General features: G+C 37.1%; 1 protein-coding gene across 4 annotated transcripts; it reads right to left on the reverse strand.

Annotated features, from left to right (window-relative positions):
* Positions 1–4,280: 4,280 nt before the first annotated feature.
* Positions 4,281–15,750, reverse strand: LOC127639849 (LIM/homeobox protein Lhx9-like). Of its 4 annotated transcripts, XM_052122136.1 has the most exons (6): positions 15,702–15,750; positions 12,627–12,837; positions 11,620–11,822; positions 10,577–10,932; positions 7,811–8,013; positions 5,358–7,246 (listed from the first exon to the last, which is right to left on the reverse strand). In XM_052122136.1, exons 2-6 carry the CDS (start codon positions 12,798–12,800, stop codon positions 6,992–6,994), a joined length of 1,191 nt encoding a protein of 396 aa, XP_051978096.1. In that variant the 5' UTR covers positions 12,801–12,837; positions 15,702–15,750; the 3' UTR covers positions 5,358–6,991. The 4 variants fall into 4 exon arrangements, with proteins under 4 accessions (XP_051978098.1, XP_051978096.1, XP_051978097.1 ...); XM_052122138.1 differs by lacking the exons at positions 5,358–7,246; positions 15,702–15,750 and adding an exon at positions 4,281–4,957 and having other exon boundaries at positions 12,627–13,124; XM_052122137.1 differs by lacking the exon at positions 15,702–15,750 and having other exon boundaries at positions 10,577–10,929; positions 12,627–13,124.
* Positions 15,751–24,038: the final 8,288 nt, after the last annotated feature.

The raw sequence follows: 24,038 nt of genomic DNA on the forward strand, positions 1-24,038 counted from the left end.
TTGTATGTTGTATGTGTGCACCTGCATGCATTGCTCCATTTGTGCATATGCTTTCACTGGTGAGAAATAGGACTGTGTGGCCACCTACTTACCCAACCTGCATGTAAGTCATTGACTTCTGACCTTTACTTTCACAAACCTCTAACATGTTATCTGCAGCTGCTGCTACTGCAAGGCCCTTAGGGCCAGGGATTCTGTGTTTTGTGTGTGTGTGTGTGTGAGTGTGTGTGTGTGTGTGTGTGTGTGTGTGTGTGTGTGTGTGTGTGTGTGTTATGTATTTTTGACAGAGTTGGCTGCAGTCGGTGATACGCATACTTTCCTAGGATAAGAGGGTCTGGAAACACACACACACACACACATACATACGAGTGTGCCAGGTTGACTGTACACATCATCTGACATTGGACTTCTTGCAGTCTCGTCTCAGTGGTGTATGTGCAATGTACCTGTCTGGGTATGGGTGTGTGTGTATGTGTGTGTCCCTCCCAGGCTCACTCAGTGTGTCAGTCACAAGAGCACCTGAGTCCACATCCCATTACACATCAATTGTTTACACACCACTCTGTGTTATGAACCACAGATATTCACCAGAGACACGTTTCATAATTCCCAGTGGAATGTTTCATTGCTCAGAGGTTTCTCTTTCATAGCTCAGAGGACTAAATAGAGGTCTCAGTTATTTAAGTCCCAACTTTGTTTCGGATGTTCTAAAATTCCGCAGCGGAAAGAGAAATAAACACAAATGAGACAATTATTTACATACAGTAAGTGTCTATATTTATACATTTAAAAGGATAGTTCACCCCAAATTGAACTTTGTTTGGTGACTTGGCAAATCTGAGTAAAATGTTTGATATTATTGAGATCTCTTCTGATACTATACTAGGGCATACACAATTGAGATTACTGAGGTCATTTTCTTGGAAGGAAAAAAAATCTACGCAGGAAACTTTTCCAATCTCTTGAGTTTCCAGATTGTACAGCCATACATTTATGTAAGGTACTTTTAACATTGTAGCAATTGTATGTATTATTGTATTGTGTACAATAATGCATCTATACAGCATTATGCATTACGTATTATTATTGTACAATAACAGAGCTTTTTGAATGTTCAAAAAGCATATTAGTAGTGGAGCATGCTCTGTATGAAAACGTCACAAAACAACTTAATCACAAACCTTCCAAATTCGTTGCACAGCTTGACTCCTTGTGCACGTGATTTCCATGTAATCACTGTCTGCAGGGGAGGACAGTATCTATCTTCCTGTTTGCTTCTGGTTATGGCCATTGTCCTCCAAACGCTGTTTGAAAACTCCTCCAGCGTGACTCATTGCCTCCTTTTGATATCTCACAAGGTCCACCATTTTCAAAAGAATCGCTTACAGTCACAGGTCTGGAGCTTAGCTGCTGAATTTGCCCCAAAGTTTATTGACAACTGAATGTGAAGTATTAATATCTGGAATTTGTAAATTTCTGAAGTGGAAATTACAAGCACATTGCCTTCAAGTGCTTTGTTGTCGGATAGAACAGGAAACATGGATGAAATTTCTTGAGGTACTTTTATTCTGACACCATAATACATACAGTATTACCCAGTTACCTTGCTGACGATTTTGACTAATTTTGTTCGAACACAAGCTTTTGTCACAGTGTAAAAATGTACAACATGCATCAAATGGTTGCTTACATACAGAAATGTACATGACCGAAAACGGCAAGTGCTACCTGTACAGCTTAGCTTATAAAAGAATAAAACCTCTAGTCATTCACTACAGAAACTATACTCTCCTCTGCCAAATTAGTTGTTTTTCTCCCCAATTTGGAATGCCCAATTCCCAATGTGCTCTAGGTCCTCATGGTGGCGTAGTGACTCTCAGTTGCCTTCGCATCTGAGACCATCAATCCACGCATCTTATCACCCGGCTTGTTGAGCGCGTTACCGTGGAGACATAGCTTGTGTGGAGACTTCATGCTGTTCTCTGCGGCATCCACGCACAACTCACCACGCGCCCCACCGAGAGCGAGAACCACATTATAGCAACCACGATGAGGTTAACCTAACATGACCCTGCCCACCCTAGCAACTGGGCCAATTGGTTACCTAGGAAGCCTGACTAGAGTCATTCAGTATGCCCTGGATTCGAACTTGTGACTCCAGGTGTGGTAGTCAGTGCCGTTACCTGCTGAGCTACCCAGGCCAGCTACTCTGCCAATCTTAAGGTTTACATATCCTCCCAATTAGGAAAAATGAGTATCAAATGGTGCTTTCAAATCATGTTGGAATGATTATATTTACGAGTTGAGAATTCAAGAACGCCACCGCAAAATCATAATTACGAGTGGGAAACTTTGGATTTTCTTTGAGCCCTGACTTTCCAAGTTGGGGGCATGTCGATTTGCAAATAGAGAGGAAAAATTATAAAACTCGAAAATAACAATGAAAATAAGACTCATTTATCTGTTTTGTTTTTTTGTAGTGACAAAAATAAAAGTTAATTTGCAACAAAACTACATTTCCCATCATTATATGTTGTCGCACTAGTTTTAATAAAATAAAGCATCAATTATACATGTAATACCTGGCTATGCACTTCATTTAGTTGCACTGGTGCTAAAATAAAAACCTTCTTGCCTTCACTAGTAAGTGAAAAAGAGTGACAGAAAAATTTAATTGCATAACAGATCCGTTCTTTCTGAATAAAACGACTTGAACACACATCACATCATATTTATCATTTCCGACCTTGTAAGTACAAACTTCCCGGAAGGACTTGTCTTGAACGCACCAACAATCTCAGTCACAATACAATTAATTTCACAGTCACAATTACGACTCGAGTCTTTCACGTGCACTTTCCGAGTGGGAAACTCATTTACAATATTTACGATAGCACGTGACAGCAGCATTAAATTGCTTAATTAAGTTATACATTCAAATTGGTACTATAAATTATAGTGTTAAGGGGCTTTCACGTGACTTGTGGCCACGTTAACGAATAAATCGAAGTTTATGTAGTGAAGCGTTGTGCTTACGTCACACGTTGTAAACGGTTTCAAACTATTTTAACTTCAATTTTAACTTTAACACGTTGTCGCTGACATTTCAAAGTGGCAGCCAATGACTACTAGACTATTCTGAAGATGTATAATAATGTGGGGCATGCCACAACTAAAATCTGGAGTGCTTTTCATGTGTAGGTCAAAGCCGTGCTTGACTCTGTTGTTGAGCGGTGCATATAGACACATAGACTTGAGTCATGTGGTATCCCCTTAACAGATGTGCACGTTTTTTTTTTTTTATGTTGAATAGCAGATTACAAGTAAATTAGAACACCAAATAAACCAAATGTATAGAACTCAAACAAGTTTATATTTCAAAGTGCAGATTGTGAGCAGACAGTTTAATGTGTAACTTAACCATGCAAAATCATGCATTCTCTGTAACACTCTAAAAAGTGAAGGGAAAAAATGCAGTTGTTACCATAAAGAGCTATTTCAACCAGACCTGACCCTTAAAAACTTTCACTTTGGTTTTGTTTCTGTTTGGTGCAACCTAATGAATTCAGGTTGATTTGGTTATATTAAATGTGTTGTATATACATCTTTTACTTGAATAAAACCCCATCAATTAGATGCTACCAGTAAATCATTGGTAATTTAGATGTAACCACATTGTTAAAATGCTTCGAGGTGACCTGACAACATTTCCACAGTGTGTTAAGGAGACAGACATGGAACGTGCAGAAGCTGTCCATGTTTTGTGGTCATCCACCACATTTAGACTACACAAACTGAAGATCAGTGATGCAGCTCTGAGCTCCATTGACATGTCTGGCATAGCTGGAATTTGGCACTCTACTGTTTACTAGGCCCCCATGTGGCCCGCTGCTTCGTTAAACTTTATTTTTCAATCCCTTAACACAGATAGTATACATCCATTGTGAAGAAAGCTATCATATTTGACCCAAAGACATCTATGCAGCCTTTCTGGAGGTTGTCAGAATGAGTTAGACAAAAAATAAGCATTGTTTTCTAAGGTAACCAGTTTATTGTTAAATTAGGCATGCATTCATGGATTTTTTTTTACTCCCCTTTAATGGTAAGATTTTGGCTTTACAAGGAAAATTACTTTTAATGCTTGTATACAACAGACAACAAATGAAACATCAATATAAAATATTATCCATCTGAAATAGATGTTAACATTGTAAAGTGCATGCAAAGAAGTGAATATTTGTCTTTTTTACTGTATGTGTGTGTGTGTGTGTGTGTGTGTGTGTGTGTGTGTGTGTGTGTGTGTGTGTGTGTGTGTGTGTGTGTGTGTGTGTGTGTGTGTGTGTGTGTGTTTTATAATACAGCCATATGGTGCTCCATAAGAGCTCTATAGTGTTCCTATTCGGCTTCCCTTGGCTGGACATTTTGCTGCCAAGTTTTAGGAGGGCCGTGTGTTTATGATAAGTGACATTTGTGGCACAGGAATGTTTAACAGCATGCAGAATTACAAGGTAGTATGTTCTCTGTGTTTATCTGTGTAGACATGCATGCATTTATGTGTGCAAAGTCTCCCATCTCTTGCAGTCGCCTCTTAGAGCAAGGTTGCTCTTTTTTTTTTTTTTTTTACATATATCTACAATACTGTACAACTTTTATTAAATCATTTTCTTCCTTGTTGTTATCATCGTTCTGTTTTAACAGGTCATAATATCCCGTTTGTTGTGGACTCTTACAAAGATGGATTTTAACATTCAAAACAGCAAAAGAAAAAAAATGGAATTACATTTTTTTGGGTGGATTCGCTTTTTTTATGTGTGTGTAACTCTAATATCTGATCCTAATATTGTCTTTGTCTTCAATGGTGAAGTATTCCGATCAAAGTTTTCCCCCTTCGTTAAATACTTTAGGGAATTTTCAAACGTCGTGAAGTATGGCTGTAATGCCCCAAGATTTGTTCTCCCTGAAAAGAAATCATAAAGTAACAATATATTAAACTACAGAGCAACCTTGCTTTGAGAGCTTTATTTGTACTTTATGCTTTCTAGCATTCCTCTGATTTGTATTTCTTCATAAAGTAGCCATGTTCATGCATTAAAAAGCATTTTCTTTCTAATTTGCTTGTGACTACAGGGCATTTGGTTCAAATCCATGGGGCATTACTTTGTAACAATAAACAGATCAAATTTAAAATCGATGTCAGAATGAAAGCAAGACATGTGCAAGGAGTTTGTTTTGGTATCTGTTCGATCTGTCATGTCTTTTCTGGTGTGAGCAGAAGTTTAAATCTGAGAAGCAACAGAAAAATGGTTGGTGTAATGAAAAGTAAAACTCGTGTAAAGCAAAGTATTTTTTTTATTCACACAAATTTAATAAGATATAACAACTTGTTTGGTCCATAAATATTTAAGGGGAAATAGTTTCTATACACAATCTTTTTTCAAGAAACAAGGAAACATGGACAATCTTGATAGAACACGTACTGTACTATTAACACGAAGATCAATATATAAGATTCTCGGATTTACCAACTATATCTGAGAGTGCACAACTGCTTTCTATGACATCGCTGCCCCCTTGTAACAGAATACACCATTAAAAATATCTTCAAAAAATCAGATGAAAAACAGAACAGTACAAAACTAGTGAGGCGTTCCAAGGATGTAAATCATCGAACAAACAAACATGTATCTCCTGAATTTCACAAACTCTTTTCCAAGTAATCGCATAAGGCACATAGTAAAACTGAGTTAAGCATCTACTTCATGAAGTAGATCTAGTGTACCACTTTGTTCTACAACAGAACAAATTTGTCATCACACAAGGAAATGTTTCACCCTATAAGAGCCCGGCCGATTCTAAACTGTCCCGCACTTGAGCCTCCAAGCCCACAATAAATATTTTTTTGGTCTGTTTAAGAATAAAATAAAAGCATATGCTTTAAAATTGTGGCAGGGGGGAAAACTAAAAGGTGGAAAGAAAATAAGTGACTGATTTTCCTCCTCAAATTAGCCTGAATTTTCTGAATTCCTAAAATGAATAAGATGAACATTCACAAATGTAGAGTCACTGAGCATAGAGTTAAATGTGCTCTTTTAGTTATTTAATTCAAATGTAGGCCACATTGAAAATATAATGTAAAGAATAGATTTTCCACCACTTTTTGGAATCTTCGGTAGTAATATTTTGAACAGTTATCAATCAACAGTTATTCGTTGCAATCTAGTGTCAATGACAGAATGAACCTAAAGTGAGGTTACAGCATCCACCTGGCATTTGAGTTCTGACTTGAGGGCTTATGTGATCTCAAACGTCTAGAATGATCTCTGGGATAGAACCTGTTAAAACCATTTCCTGTTCCAAAAATGTAATTCTGTTAAATCGCTGCAGAACGCAAGTAATTGTAGTAATCGTTTGATTAAAAATACCTTCAATTATGGAATAAACCATTTTAAATTCTAAATTTGATTTGAAATTAAATAATTTTCATTTAAATTATGACAGCAAATTCCTAGAAATATATTTTGATTTCCATACCAGAAATGCTAAGGTACACTAATCTGTAAATCGCGTACGCTGATTTACTGTTTTTTTTGTTTTGTTTGGTTTTTTTGTAAATCTGGTTGGTTTTTAATGTGTTGCGGAAAACTGAAAATCACATTACAATTTTATTTATTTTTTTATTTTGTGGAGAAATAAAGTAAAAAGAAAAAAATCTCTGAATATCAGCTGTATAAGTGCTCACTGTCCCAATTCACATGACTGCCCAGATCTAAAAGTGTTAACACAAAAACACATAATTGACAAGTACTACAAACTCAGCTGCCACGTGGTTGCAAATGCTACACATTTAATAGGTCTTCTTGCCTTTCATTTTTGTTTACATTATTTTCCAAAGGTCTGTCTCTGGTTGCTGAAGGGTGTTATTTGTGGACAAAAAAATAAATAAAATAAAATCTGAAAATAAATGGGGTTAAAAGACAAAAACAAATCTGTGTTAGAAAAGGTTTGTCAAGGTAGTTTGTGGGGGACTCCCAGATTCATGGCTGTCCAAACTAGAGGTCACTGATGTTACTACGGTGATAGAGGGATTGGTCAGGTCAGTTAGTGTTGTGGCCGTGCTGGGTGGGCTCAGAGCACCGCTGTCAGAAGAGGGCGGTGGAAGTGACGTGCCGTCAGCCTTATCAACACCCCCATTCTCCTGCCGCAAAACGTTCCTTCTGAATTTGGCCCGTGCGTTTTGGAACCAAACCTGCAAACCAATCCCAGTGTCTTTACTCTTTTTATGTTTGCTTCGAATGATTGTCATATTTTTGTCTTTACTTAGAATGTATCATGAATATCTTCATTATCACAAAGTGTATTACTACTAAACAATACCATAGTGAAAGGAGCTTACGAAGAAATGCTGTACAAGTATCGATAGGCGCTACTAATAGGCCTCAACAATCAATTTCATCGGGACCTTCATGGACCATCTTCCAAATGCACATAATCTAATACAGAGTGCCTGATCACCAGAAATAAGTAATTGGTGTCTGTATGATGTTTAGTGTGTCTATTTCCAAACATCTGTATTTTTTAAGGTTTGTCAATGGACCAGTATTGCCCCTTGAATTAAGCATCCACTTAAAATAGTTTAGAATCAAATTAAGCACACTGGATTAAAACTAACAACGTCTAGCTATTGCCTTGCAACATGTGTGACTACATGGCAAAAATCACCCTGGGTTAACGATGGATAAAAACTGAAAGCAAAATAAAACAAGGATGAGATGAGAAGATTGGTGTGTATGTGAGTTTGGTCGATGCTTACCTGAAGAACTCTCTTGGTCAGGCCTGTCTTTTGGGCAAGTTGTTTTAAGTCCTTGGCATCAGGGTTGTGGTTTATGGCAAAGTAAGACTTCATGGTGCGAAGCTGATGGTGTTTAAACGATGTACGCATGCGTTTGGTTTTCTGGGAAGGAGGGTAGGGCTGCTGATCCCGATCCAAATGGTCTGCTTCGTTCTCGTTACAAGCTGAGTGTCAAGAACAGGGCAGAAGGGAAGCTCAGTGAAAATAAGAATGACCCAAAAATGTACAAGATCATATCTATCTATCTGAGAGCTTTGAGGGGGATATTATCTTAAAGTGTTCAGCTTTGTTTGACTTTGACTTGAATATGACCCTTTGAATTCTGCTTTGGTTACAATGCAATGCAAAACTATAAAGCTATTGATATTATAGAACTTTAATAATAAGGGGTAACTTAAGCATTTACTTATGAAGGAGAGCAGAGAAAGCTAGTATTTAAAAGAATATCCCTTTATGTTCGACACTTTGTACAGTCATATTTCACTTCATATAAATGATTGCAAAAAAAAAAAATAATAATCTTTCTTTAAATTGCAAAGGTACTTTCAAAGAAGTTATGCTGTTAATAATGTCATTAAATCAAATGACACCTGTCTAAAATTACTTTTAAAACAAATTATGTTTTTTAAAAGATATAAATAATGTTAAAAGTAAATTCAACACAACCGCTTTTTCCACGTTTAACCTGTCGCAATGTACAACAATTTCCATCCGAATTTAGAGTTTTCTAGAGTCGCCTTCATTTTCATGCGTTTCACACCTTATTTAACGCGCTCGATCATTTATGACGTTTGAAAATAGCAGAATACCTACAAACTACATATTAAACCGTGCCAAAACAAATACCTGAAATTTTACATGTTACAACCGTATGCAGTGCGCTGCTCGATTTGATTAATGTAGTAATTAATTACTTTGATGCTCAAACTACGTTTGTTTACAGCATGAAAAATGCAAGCAATAATGAATTTAATTTTACATATGAGAGGTTCATGATGATAATTTTCTCACATAAATTGCTTTTACGACCCACGTTCCTTTTTTGCCACCAGAGGTCTCAATCTACAAATATCTATGCAACAAGTCGACTGTTGCGATGTACTTTTATGACGAATTGTAACGCCAGACACGTTGTAAATAATGTTCAAATGCAGAATATTTCTAGTTTAAAAAATGAATTCGTTTAGGAGTAAATCAATAGAATGTAAACGAAGAAATTAGATAATAAATAAGGAGAAACAAAAGCAGAAAAAAGCTAAAAAAAAAAAAAAAAAAAAGAAGAACTTGAAACAAAATTATTTTAAGGTTAAAAATAAAAAGAAAGCTCAGATAATAATAATAATAATAATAATAATAATAATAATGCAATATTTAGTAAATATAATATCAATTGTAAATTGTGAATTTATCATAACGCCAAAAGGATTTTTATTTTATTCCTCACAGAAATTAACGATTGACTACCAATATATTTTTTAAGACAAACTTCAGTGTAGATATTCACAAAATATTACCAATTTCACAACACGTATAAAGAATAAAAATAAGAATCTAAAAATGCTGAAACTTTAAATTCGGATTGTTCTGCGTCCATTTAATAATGCGCATGTATTTGTCCTGAGAACAGCGATGACCTTCATGTGGCTGAATCAGAGCTGGTGGGTTCAGGCCAGAGATTCCAATGTCACATTCAATTAACGGAGAACAATTAACAGACAGATTACCCTTCTTTTTCTCCGTTCATGAAGAACGGCAGAAACTTGGCACACAAAGCCAAAATTTCCCAAGCAGACAGTAATTGTAACAGCCACAATATAATAGGCGCAGATGCATTATGACGTTTTGTGCAGAATTCAAAAATAAAAAAATAAAAATAACAAAATCGAATTTAAATGAAAAATCGAGGAATGTGAATTAATGCGGGCCTGGCTGATATAATATAAAAGCATAAATAGGCCTGCAGGCAAGTGATGTTCAATAATGCATCTTCGCCTGTTATATTGTGGCACGTGAGGTTGGGTCATGGGTTCATCCTTTGAGAATTTTAAATTAGATGTTTGATGATGCACTAATGAGAAAGGCCTATAATTAATCAGATGTAATCAACAGCGCTGTAAGCATTCGACTTAATAAGCTTGACTGCTGCAGAACATTACTGTTGCGAAAATCAATTCTGACACCAAAAACAGCACTAAAAGGTACTAGCTTACATATTCCATATTCTTCTTATTATTATTACTATAACAATGTAATTCAAATTCAATGCGCAATAATTACTATGTAATTATAATAGTAATAGACTAACAATAATGCTTCTATATTCCTGTTGTTCATTGTTCAGTGCTTATAACACTTTAACACGAACACCATAATATAAAGTGTAACTAAAATGTACATTCTTATAAATTAAGGTTCCAAAAAGGGTGTTTCACAGCAATGCCATACCATTTTTGGTTCCCTAAAGAACCTTTCAGTGAAAGGTTCTCAAAAGAACCATTTTGAATAGCATTTTTCCAATCAAAAGAACCTTTTTCCCATTACTAAGAACATTTTGTGCTTTGGGGAATTTCCACAGATGCTAAAGGATCTTTATGGAACAATTCGTGCTGAAAAATAACCTTTATTTTTACTGGAGGCCCTTGTTTTGTGTTTGGTCGCCATTCAGTTAGTAACCCTTATTATCTGTCTTGAATTAGGCCATTGAACTGCTATTAATAAACATTTCACCTGAGTTGTAACTGCCGATATCTATCCCCATCGCCGGACTCTTCCTCTTCCGAGGCCTTCCTTTCTGCACCGTGCCGGTGCCATTGAAGTAAGGCATCGCAAGCCCTCCGCCTTTGGACGCCAATTCAGCGTAGTTTAATTGAGGGTGATACTCTCCCTGAATAAGGGTCTCGAAGTGAACTCGGCAGTAAACCAAGTTGTCTTTCATGCCGAAATGGTCACCCGTGGTCAGTGTTTTGCTGCATGTGGTGCAGGTGAAGCAGCTCAGATGGTACACGGAGTCCCTGGCGCGCATCACCATTTCCGAGGCGGAGATCCCGAGGTGGCAGCGGGCACATCTCTGCACGGAGAACCTTCTGAAACAGTAAACGTCATTTATTATCGAGGAAATGAAATCTAGATTGCGAACACTTTATAATAACCTTCATTAAATCATTCACATGGTTATAGGCCTATGTTTAACAGCATGTGGCCTGCATTTAAATATGAAGTTTTAAATATAAAGTTGATATTTTTGTCAATGCACATGAAGCAATGATCTGTTAAGAATTAGCCTAAAGCAGTTTCTTATTGCTATCAATGAAAGTTATTCTAAAGTGTTACTAATAAATATAGGTGCAAGTGGCTTTCCACATTATTTACTAAATGCATTATAGAACATCTCTCAAAATGTATTTTCTTTTTTTGATAGATTAACATACATTTCCTTTCAAATGAAAAGCTTTTGTCGTTTTAGATGGCCATAAAATCTAGATGTACATTTTTATTTGCACATATTTTAGACTTTAGTCATTAATTATTTTAAGCATTAATGAATTACACATACTTTAAGACCAGCTCAAGATTAAGCTTGTCAGTTAATCAAATCAGCATCACTATGAGTCAATAGCTTGCCATGATTTTTGGCTCTGCATGCTGGCACCACTTTACATTTTATAACTATTATTCTATTTAGTTATTTATGTTGGTATTGTCACAAAAGTTTCCAAGCCTAAGGCCTAAACTGGCCTAAAACATAATTGAAGCCTTTAGTTTACTCTTACCTGTAGTAATCCTCTTTGCAGTAAATGCTGCCATCCTTCGCGAAACACGTCAGCTCGGACTCGAGGGCCAGTTTACATTCACAACACTTCAGACACCGTAAATGCCACTGTTTATCAACGGCGAGTAAGTAGTATCTGTCGGAGATTTTGCCACCGCAGCCGGCGCACAAGGCAGGCTTCTCTGGACTCATGGAGGGCATCGTCTTCAAAAACAATAAAGCAAAAGTGATGGTGTGAGTGAAAGTTGACGCGTTGATGTTCAAAATGACAATAATCGAGTTTGCACAAATATATTTGTAACTAAATAAAACTTTAGACTGTTTAACTTAAAAACGTACTATATGGGGGCATTTTGCATGTTTAATTGTCAACAGAGTGACAAACTAGGTGTTTGAATAGACAGACCGATTTACTGCATTTAAAGTAGAGTTTATGCATGGAGCTAACCATTTAAGTTAACATTAGGCCTATGTTTTACATTCTCTTTCAAACGTGTTAAGCCTAATTTGTTTTCTAAATGCATGAAAATGTAATATTGAATTATAGAATAATAATTGGCTTAATATGTATAATGATCATAATAACAAGCCTAATAGTAACAATAATAATAATAATAATAATAACTATGACGGTGTTCATACTATAGCCTAGTTGATACAAATCGGTTATAGCCCATTCAATTACAATGCAATACAATTTTACAAATGACTTTACAAATTATAGGCCTAATTGTATCCTATGGCCTAAGCAATTTAAAAGGCCTATGTTTAAAAAAATTCAACACGATACGATTTTTGGCATGTTTCTCGATACTCCCTATTGATGCAAAACAACGATCCTACTTCGATTTTCTTTTCTTCTTCTACTTTTTTTTTTTTTTTTTTTTTTTTTGGAAGTTGATTACAAACTGTTAAGTGTGACGAAAAACGGGGTGCTGAAGTTAACCAGTTTAAGGCGACCTGAAATGTTCCCAATCGAAAAATAAACGATTAAAACCCAAATCTTACCGTCTCTCGTCCGTTCATCTGGACTGTTTTAGCCAGACGAGACTCCGTTTTAGATCTCCTCTCCATCTCCTCCATGATCCCTTGAATATGATCCCCAGAGATGCCGTGGAAAAGCATGGCTGCTGGACGCAATGTGCAACTGTTTTCTTTCACCTTGCGCCCCACAACTTCCATATACAGTTTGCCGGATCCTTAAAACATCCGAAGGGATCTGCACCAACAAATTCACACAAATGCAATACAAATCTTTAAAAACAGAGCCGACAGATAAGGTGGAACTTGCTGGAGAGCGCAGGAACAAGAGAGGCAGGAACCAGTCCACTTCTCCAATGTCTTGTTAAGCAGGAGGGGAAAAAGTATAGTCCGGACGATATAAGGCAAACCAGAAGGCTGAAGGATGTTTATGCGTCAGAAGTTTTAAAACGTGCGATTACAGATAGTCCCAATCTCCTACTGGGGATCCGAATGCTTGAAAGTCAGGTTTGGGACTGTGTGTGTTAGAGATCCTGTGTCCTATTTGTGAAGAGAGCAAACGCCTGCCTAGCTTGGGTAATTGGGTAGGAGGAGTCCTCCCTCTCTCCAATGCCACTGATTTCTATTCACCAACAAAGACCTGTCACTCTCTCTTCAAACCGGTGGTGATGGGCAACACGAGCGTGAAAAGCACTTGGTATAGACCTTTAATTTCTTTTTAGCTGATGTCTTGCCACTTTGCCATTTTTTAAAAGGAGGTTTTCTTTTAAATGATACATACATGCATTGCTGCTTTAGCTTTCTACTAAATAGTCATTTACAATACTGTAATTGAATAGGATTAAAGAGTCTAGGAATGCTGAAGTCATATAATTGAAATATAATTGTGCGTTTTCGTGGGAAATTCCATGCAGCTTTGGTGTTTGTTCTGCATGTTGTGTAGTGTTTGTTTAGATCATTTTTGTAAATTACAGGCTATTGATTTCACTTCTCACAACTCATCTGTAATTAAAACACCTAAAGAGTTGAATCTTTGAATCTCAGTTCAGTTTCCGAATACAGTCCTGTAGGCCTTTATAGCTACGTTTGATGATCAATGGTTATATTACCTTATATTACTTGTGGCTATAGTGCATTTTCTAGTTCTAACTTAACCGCATTTATTTTGTAATGTGCACACAGCGGCTTATGGCTCCAATGCATACATGCATAAATAATATAATAATTTAAAATAGCCAATAACAAAAGGTAAAACTAGCTACACGTTATTATCGTAAGTGCATGTATAGCACATCTAAAATGAAAGTGGACCAAAGATTGAAATTAAGCTGATTTCAAAAGTTGTCTTGACTGCCATCAAGGTGTGTGTGTGTGTGTGTGTGTGTGTGTGTCAAGTGTGTTGGTCTCATTCTCTCACTCTCTGTCTGCGTGTGTTTGCGGGAGAAAGAGAGATAAGGAGGAGAATGTGCGTGAAGGGGGGCGATGATTTTGGGAGTAGTTGTTTATATTCTTTCAAATGTATCACAAATGTAAGTTTGTTTTCTTTATGACTCCATTCCAGGAATCATATGGCTACAAATAAATCTAAAATATCTAACAATTAGACGGTGAATACAAATAATCATATCTAAAAAAGGCAGCATTGCTTTTGTATAAGATTTTACGCATCTCTCAATTTACATCACGCTTTTAAAGTGCAACACAATGGCCAATTTATTTAAAAAACATTTTTTTTTTTTTTTACTAATTTACGAATTATTGCATGTATATAGCCTTCCTATCATGTATTTATTTATTATTTTAACAATTATGATTTGCCTACTGCAATTACCCAAACTTGGGATGCATGATCTGTGGCTCTTATTAAACCAGCGGGACTTCAGGTTTCAGTGTTGATTTAATTTGGAAGTCTAAATAGTTTTGACATGTAGCTGCTTTCTTGTCATTTGTTCTTTCCCTTCACTTCATCCCGTTCTTCTCTTCTCTCTTTAATTAGTTTTGGAGTACATTTGCCTATTTTCGCGCCCTTTACTCTCAACACTTGCTATTCAGAAAGTATTTCTCCTCTTAGTATAAATTCATAAATGAGATTTGTGCTTGTCAGATCTAAGAGCTTTAATCGTGCCTCTACTTTCGGAGGTCATTTTCAATTTGTCAGTTTGTATCTGTCAAATTCAACTAAAATTGACGGGAAAAGATTCCAAAGATTTATCGCACGTGTAAATAAAAGACAAATGGAGCTTTACATTAGCAGTGCGTTTTAATCGGTTCAAATTAAAGGGATTTAACACAAGAACACAAATGTTGTAATATAAAACACAATAGGCTTATTATAAACCCTTTTGCATAAGTATTCGAAGCAGATTACACTGTGTCTGTATAATAATGCATTGTAATTGCGATATAATTTTTGTTGCATCATTTCACCTCAATATTTTGCTAAATAATTTTTTATCGACCAAAAAAAAATATGATTATTATTATTATTGTAGTACAGCTTTCACTCGATAGAGTATTTAAGGAACCAATTATTGCCTTTTCATGTCTTAAGCCTACTATCACTGTGCGAGCAAACTGGATTATTTTCTTCAGCAAAAAACAATGTAGTATTAACCCATTTGTCTCTATTTTTTGCGCTGTTGATTATTTTACACTAAGAGGAACAAATGCATGCCTCTTTTAAACGAACAATATGCTACGACTGGCACAGTTTAATGTTTATTCTAATATTTAGCTAAATGTATTTAGGCTAGGGCCTAGGACTATATGTTGATCTCAATTCTGAAGGTCAACATTACATTTAATAACGTAACAAAGAAAACACAAATCTCTGTAGGCCAACTATTAGTCCATATAAGCTCAGGCTTCATTACGGAAAAAAAAAAAAAAAAACTAATCTTTAGCCTAATTCGATGTTTTAGTCTGCGTTAACTTTTACCTGTCTCACCTGTCACATGTGCCAACTGCCATAGGAAACAGCACCAATTATGTATAAATAGCGTGCTAGGTCAGAAATAAAAGCTGCAAATCTATTTAATTTCTCCTGCCCTTTAAGAAACAGTATACCTTTGTATCTAAACAATACAAAAAGTGGTGTTTTACCGTAAGCCGGTGGGCGCCGTCCTAAAGCCCAAGTGTTGCGGTGAGAAAGGGATGGATGAAGTGCAGGCTGTGGCGGAGGGGGTGAGACAGGAGCTATCTACCAGCAGATGGGGGCTGTTCCTTGTTTCTCGCGTCCCCGCGTGAGTGTCAGTTACAACAAATCCAGCGCGAGCATCGAATACGCGCGCGAATATTCATCAGTTTAATAAACACAAGGCCCCGCTCGAGAGGTGTTGGTAAACATGGACATATCCTCCAAAAAATGTCTCTGTGTGCTCTGTATAATCGTTTTAACGATAGAATAAAACGTTTGCCAATAAGTTGATTGATATTGTAATGTAGCCTAATAATGTTGCGTAATGTAATAGCCTTACCTGACGTTTTAACATTCCTTTTAATCCCAACGACAACGAGCCTCGGCTGGGTTTCCCGAAGCTATGTAGAACATTAGCAGCACTTAATCTCTAAAGCGCGTTTCCCAAAAGCATCATTATCCAAGTAGTTTGTGTAAACGTTCGTAAATTAACGAGAGCTTTTAACCGTTCTAAAGTCCATTTAAGTGCAACTTAAACATATCTTTCTGGCATCGTTCAGTTTATCAAAGACAATGGGACATTTAATAAATTGTATTAATATATTTGGATCATTGGAAAGCCACTGTAAACTATTTCAGAGGATAAAAAAAAAAAAAAAGTGTTGAAAAAAATTCGCTATGTAAGCAGTCTGAATAGGCAGTCTGCACATGCGTCGTGATAGGTCTAAATGACAAGACACAATACAGTATAATGTTATGTTAGCCTTCTTTGATAAGCATAAAAGTAATGGCAGTAGAAATATATGTTCTTATTAAACATATTATTTAAGATTGCATATGTGAGTAATGTGACCACGCAGTTTAAACTTAAATATGTATAATAACTAAGTACAATTTGGTTAACAATGGAGATTAGAGTAAGAATGTGCAATGAGATACACCCCCCAATCCTCCTCCTTCCTCCAATTGTTGGTTCAAATCGGCTGGCCTGTAGTCTTTTTACAAGGCAGTAACAAATTGCATGCTGCATGATGGCAGTAAGGCTACAAGTGCACAGTGCCTTGAACTCTAACCAGATAATTTATTAATATTTAGACAGGTCTATCAGTAGATCAATACAGATGCCCATCATTTTAATCCTGTTCTGTTTGCATTTGTTCAGTTTCCAGCCCAAAAAAAACTTACGTCTAAGTGAGAGCCCCTTATGATTCACATGGCATACAGTAACATACATTTATTGCATCACTTTCATTTATTTCTATAATTGAGCATCAAAACATCAGAAACTCCATCTTACTAAAGCCATCATTATTTCTATAATAAAATGTTGCAATAGTTAATACATTTCTGTGTCTCGACAAGGTTACAAACAACTTCCATGTTTGTTAGTATTTCCAAATTTGTTTCATGTTGAGAAGACAAAGTCTAGACATATTTTCCAAAGTGATCAGCACCTTTGGACTGGACAGCTCCTGTAACTAAGCACGTAAGTTTAACTTTATAACGAGCGATCTACGTGCTGGTTTGGGAAACAGGCGTTGCTCCATTGTAAAATAACGAGAGACGTTAGTCAAGATGATCGTAAAAGCTTAAGTTGCAATGCTATCGTGAAACCCAGCCTTCAGGTGTAAGGAGTTCTAAGGTGTTTAACTCGAGAAGTCATCTCATTTAGTGTTTTGTTAGGAAACCTAAAATTAATGAATAAATCGCAATAACTAGTGTTATTCAAGTCAAAAATATGTAATATAACGGAGGGTAACCTGACTACATTAGATTACACCAATGAAAGTACTTTTTCCTAGGGTCAAATCAGGTAGAAATAGCACTTTTAAGATTAGGCGAACAACTGCAGTTTACATTTTTACATTGTGTGATAAAAATGCACAGTTTTGTTACAATTAATTATGCTAGAATAGTAATCAGAATACATTTAATCGCCGAAAGACTCCAGGTTTAAGATAATCATTGGCTGCCAACTCAAAAATCAAACTGCTGTTAAAAATCAAAAGGTAAATTCACAAGGTATACTACATTTAAACCCATGTGCTCCAGAGTCTGTGTGCCAGTAGTCTATTTTGTAGATGTAATACAGTGATTTTTAGACGGAATTGCTCAATATTATTTTGAGGAAATGCATGTAAACTGTGAGAAGTGAGTGAAGTCAAGAACAGCAAGATTCTGGTCTTTCTCACACAAACCATGACAATTTGACAATGCTACAGTTTACAAGTACATGGTTTCTACATGGAGAAAAGGAGTGTTTGATGGTTTTGAATGAGCTATCTTGAGAGTAATTTATTTAGGTTTATCATCCTATCTCTGTGTTCTCATTCAAGTTTGGCTAGCAGGCAACCTTTCATGCAAGTCAGAGGGGAAGAGGCTTAGGCCTAAATACACAATTCCTCCTTGTAAGACACCACATAACATGAGCCTATCATGAAGATTAACAGCAAGGGTTTGCTACAGACATGCTGTATAAATGAAACAATGCTTCTTTTTGTTTGGAAACAAAAGAGTTCTCAAAAAATTGCTCTATTTCAGCTCTCAAATCTTCACACATGTCAACTTTCTTACAATATTTGGGTTTATGTCTATTACAAATACTAAATCTTCAGATTTGAGCTTAGCCTCTAGCAGTTCATGAAACAGTGATACAACAACATTAGTATGAGCAAATGCAGTAAGATTCAGACAGAGTCAGGAACCATGGCCATTTATGAACCATATGATGGCTGAACCACAAAACAAATATTTACAAACTGTACATGGACAAAGATTTCTCCACAGCCATCATTGTGCACTTTTTTAAGAGGCAACAAAGCCACAGAGCAGATGCTCCTCGCCAGTGTTTCATGCTGATTCGAAGAGGGGACGTTCAATCTAGCGTGCCTGATGAGAATTTAGCTTCTGTTAAAATATCTCTCCTCGATCTCTCTTAAACACAGACATGCTCTCTCTCTCTCCCTCCCTCCTCACCCCATTTCTCTTGATGCTGAGCCCTGCTCTGCTGATGCAAGAATCACAACTCCCTGTGTTGACAGATGGAGGATGGCTCCATATAGCATATAGCAGTCCCTACAGTCCTACTGCTACCTAACCAACATTTTTTAGCTGCTTTTCCCCTTTTCTTATATATTAAGATGCATTCTTCCTGCACCATTATCCTGAATGTACTTTTTTAAATAATGTATTTTTATTCTTTGTAATTTGTTAAGGGTGCTCCAAACAGTAGCGCTGTGAAAATATCATTATCAATATCATCACCTTCATTACGCTTGCAAGGCGGCACTGTATTCATATTTCTCAAACATTCTGTAGCTGAAGTAATAAACATTTACAATTAATTAACTTAACATTTATTAACGTACAGACTTCAGTTTATTATTTTAAATATCTTGGATGCATAGGTGTGATATAGATCTTTTGTTTTTACATACTTAAAAGTTCTGAGTTCAATACAAGAAAAGCTCCATTGACAGCATTTGTTGATTACCACAAAATGTATTTAGACTTGTCTAAACATTTAAACATTAAAATACTCTCTGTTTCAGAATTACAGCCACAAGATGCAAACAATAAGAGTGTTAACATGATTTTAATGTGATCAAATCGCTTGCTAACCTTATCTCTGTAACTTCATAATGCCGTAAACCTTGTAATCCCATGATTAAATGGCAATCAACATCATGCCACAAATGCTGTGAACAAAGCTTAACTAGTATTAAACCCAGAATATTCCTTCAAGTTATTTAAATAGTACATTGACTTGTAACCAACAAGGATGAGGCCATTGTATCATACTGAATAACGAATGATCTTCTTTCTTAAACCTATTCACCAAGTTGAGATTGGTCTCTTCTATCTTGCATTTATTTTAGAATATAGATAACTTTAAACTGCAAAGATGATGTTCCAAAGCCAAAAACCTAAGTTTATCCTCTTATTCCTAACAATATGTTTTTACTATCTTGTAAGCACTGGTATTTCCTTCAGGATGCAAATGTGAATGTATTTTAATCTAATACTTCAACAAATGCCAATAATGGTAGATAGAGGAGTCTGCGACATGCATAATATTAAGGTAAATTAATGCTAAGTTCACCTGGGAAGCTCCTACGTCCATACTGGGCATTACAATATGTCAAAAACAAAATATAGGAGCAAAGCTAAACTTTTTATCTGTTTTTCCAGTGAATAAGCACAAGTTAATACATCTGAATTCCTTTAACACAAACTAAAGCATGTGATTTAATGTACTAATGAATGGTATCTAGCAAATTATGAATTAATTTCAATAAAACAATCCACAAAGCATGAGTCATTAGCTATACATTATTGGCTATAATATCTCTCCCATAGAATAAATATATAAATAATTCACTGAAACTTAAATGATGTCACAAAATCATTTCTTTCCATATTTTTTATGTCGACACACCCCTTTCAATGTCACAACACGGCAACCAGAATTATGAGTTTTTCCTACTGGTTAATCGAACTTCACTTAAGCTCAGACCTCATAATTGCAATAATTCTGACTTCACTTGAAGGCTGCATATGTCCCAAGTAGCAACAAAATATTCAAATGAGCAAACAAAAATTTAATTTTCTATATCAGATACATCTTGAGTCCTAAAAACCTTTTCCAACGGTTCTGTTGATGAAGACGTACTGTAAAAGAGTTTTCCTTACACGTAGTAACAACATGTTTTCTGTGATTTAGCATTAACACGCAGCAGTTTGGTATTTATTTGGTGTTTTAATATTACATTGGTCAGTCAGGACAACTGGCATTGCATGATAGCAATGTATGGTGTCTACACCATGTTGCTGAGTTCACATTGGCTGATTTTGAGGTTTTCCAAAGTTAAGGTTTCCCATTGAACAAGCTGACCAACTGATCCAGCCTGAACGGTGCCACATATGGCATGGTATGGCCAGACGGTCTGGCTGGAACGCTGGGAGAGGTCTTGGGGAGATGCCCTACTGTTTTGTGCAGTTATTTACAGCCCTGTCCAAAGGAATCTGGCCCTGTGACTATCAGTCAGATGTTGTGAGCTTTTTCAGGAGCACTGGTACAACCACAGGGAAGCTGGTTGTCCATCTGACCACTTTGGTAAGACTTCAGCCCCAAGGCTGAATGACATTGTCTCTGTTGCATGACCAGACTGGCTGCTCGGCTGCAGCTTGATTCAGCACACATCACAAACACTGCCAAAAACGGCGTAATCGACCACACATCCACACTCAGAGGGACAGCCCAGATGCTGAAACTGATTTTCCAGCCATCACTCGGCTGACATCCGTTCCTCGCAGCCAATGCGTGTCATCCTCTGCCTTGCCCGGATACTTGAATGGTAAGGAGCAGCAGCGGTCTGTGGCACTAGTGCTGCAATGGTTCACCCCCAGTCCCCGGGAGCTGGAAAGGACAGTCTGCCTGGACCACTGATACATTTGGATGCTGGTCCAGTCAGACTGTCCTTCTGCTTCTAGAGAAGTGGCAGTGCATGGACTCTGTTGTAGCATATGCTCTAGCTGAAGGTCAGGTGACAGACTCCAAAGCTCCGCAGATGCAGGAACCGAAGCCCCATGGCAGCTTGGGTGGGATTCAATTCAGAGAGAGTTATCAGTTAAAGAGCATGGTGTGCTTGAAGCCAGAACACAGGTGTCACATGCTGTGTCTGACCTGAATGACCTGCTCATGAAACAATGGTAAACTTGATTAGAGGAAATTCTATTAAAAGCTGTATGGCTATACAGACTAAAACATTAAAAGAATAAACTAATCTAGGCAGCGATTAACTATTTTACCCTGATTAAGCATTGTTCTTAAGCTTAGAGTATTTATAGGGGCATTTCAGACCATGCGCATGATGCTAAAAAAAACAGCAAGACATGGAGCAACATCGAAGATGTCCATCTAGGGCATGTATACATAGAAACTATTTAAAAAGACCATAGTGTGAATGGTCCCTTAGGCTTTGTGTTGTGCCTAAAACTCCCTTAAGGCAATGGTAAACTGCATTTTTCTGTGTGCCGTTCCGTCTTGCGCACAGTCCAGCACTCAGCCTTTCATAATGTAGAATATTTTGACTGCGCGCCCATACAGACATGTTTGATGCATGCACACTCTGACCACTTTGTAATATTCTTTTAAAAGTCAACAGCAGGTGCATGTGCCAACAATGCACAAAGAATGCAATCTGTCCACTGAAACGTGGACCATGTGTAGCTGTGTTGATAACAAAATCTGTGGCATGCGCACTGTTTGTGAGATGTACCGGCATGCGGAAAACCAAAAAATACTTTAGCCTTTAGGGTGTTTCTATGGGCAGTTGAGACCGAATATGCTCTTGTGATAAAAAAAAGTGCTTTTAAAAACTAATTTTTTTTTTTTAATCTGATGTGGCATCTACATTAAGTCATGATCCTGTGCAAGATGCTGAAAAAAAGTATGATGAGGCACAGTGGTTAAAGACTTCAATCTAGTGCATATTTATAGAACAATTGAAAAAAATGCAGCTTGATGAAAAAACACATGCGTCAATTAGCTCTTAGGCATTGCATTGTGCCCTAAACTCCCTTACCCACAGCAGAATCACTGTAAAGCACGACCTTAGCTACAGCAATGTGTTAAAGTCAAACATTTTCAAAAAATTGTTACATTCGTTATTAATAATTGGAATAAACAAACTGTAGGCTGCATATAATTGCCAAGCAACACATCAATTCGGTGGGTTAATAGAAAAGGGTGGGTTTATCAGCATTTCAAAACAGTTTAAACATGACTCAAAAATAAAAATCGAAACTTTGTTTTGTCCACCTTTTTCCTAAATGCAGAAGTGTCCCCCTATTCATATCAGAAAACTGTTTTTGTTTTTCAGTCTCCAGTGTTTTCATGTTTTCACTTGCAACGCCGTATGTTCTTAGTGGATAATGTAGTATTTTGTGTATTAAATAAATAATCATAATAAAAAACTAAACTGCCAAAAAAACATCCACAGTTCCAGTACTTTATAGAGTCACAATGACTGTCTGACAGTGCCTCAACTGTCAAAGTTTAATAAGAAGGTAGATGACATGAAGCGATGTCTCTAGGTTAGTTACATTGATGCCACTAACTACTAAACCTTATGACAGCCAACAACTGCACAAGTTGACCCTGAATTCATTTTTACTCCAACTAACACTTAAAATGGTTGTTGTTCTCCATCTGGATTGCTAATTTTTTCCATCACATCTTATGGAGGCCAGGACCAGAACTCAGTCCAGCGGCAATCAGAATAATCATGGTGGCTGCCAGTGGTTGGTCTGAAACTGTGGATAAACACAATTAACTGACAGAGGAATTTAAAAAAAAGATCTCACCAGATGTTCGGTTGAACAGTTTGATACAGAAGGAACTCACGATTTCTCATGGAGACGCAACTCAAGCATAACCAGTTTCCTCCATTTGTGATGTAGTCCCTTGAGGTTTCAGATTCTTCCTTGCCTCTCCACCAAACCCTCACATACACGTTTGCTTGTTCAGTTGTTATGATTTCCACACCTGATCCCAGTGCATGACAGGACTAGTGAGCACATGGTTTGTGAGTGGTTTGTTAAAGCAAGTCTTCCTGAAATCTCAATGCTGTGAGGGACTGAGCATTATGCTGTAGTGTTCTCGTCTCAGTCACCAAATACTGGGAAACTGAGAAAGGAGGGACAAAAGAGAGAGAAAAACAAGACTATGCAATCTATTAAGTCATATGATGCCAAGGAATAAGGCAGACATGAAAGTTGGCCTATTTCATGGTCAGGCAGTGGCACTGGGAAGGATCTTGAATGGCAATGCATCTACTTTAATGCGACAGACAAGTCCCTAGGCAAAACAAGCAGACCCGTGGCAGGCAGGCCCAGGTACTTGATGAGTGTGACACCTTCGCCATTCCACTGGAAATGTTGTCGCCGTACGCTCCGCTGCCTCATTTTAGGTTTTCCCCAAATAAATTTTCCTCTCATCCGGACTGACTATGGCACAAGCCCCTCGCCTGCCTGTCCTCCATGGAACTGTTGAGATCATGAATCTCCTTGTCGACGTTCACAGGGCCTTGCTCCTGATAAATTTGCACCCGCCTTGGGACCCTCTTGCCGCCTGATATCATTGTTGGCGCCAGTCGACAAAGCTGGGACAGGGCTCTGCCACATACACATTCCTGCATTCAGAGACCGTTTCCTTAATCTTGCCCTGCGATGCAGTGTGACAGGTTGGACGGCCAGTGCCTGGGGCAAAATTATACTCTGCTTTGCATATCTACTGTCAA

The sequence above is a fragment of the Xyrauchen texanus genome, chromosome 48 (genome assembly GCF_025860055.1).
Source record: "Xyrauchen texanus isolate HMW12.3.18 chromosome 48, RBS_HiC_50CHRs, whole genome shotgun sequence".
Classification (NCBI taxonomy): domain Eukaryota; kingdom Metazoa; phylum Chordata; class Actinopteri; order Cypriniformes; family Catostomidae; genus Xyrauchen; species Xyrauchen texanus.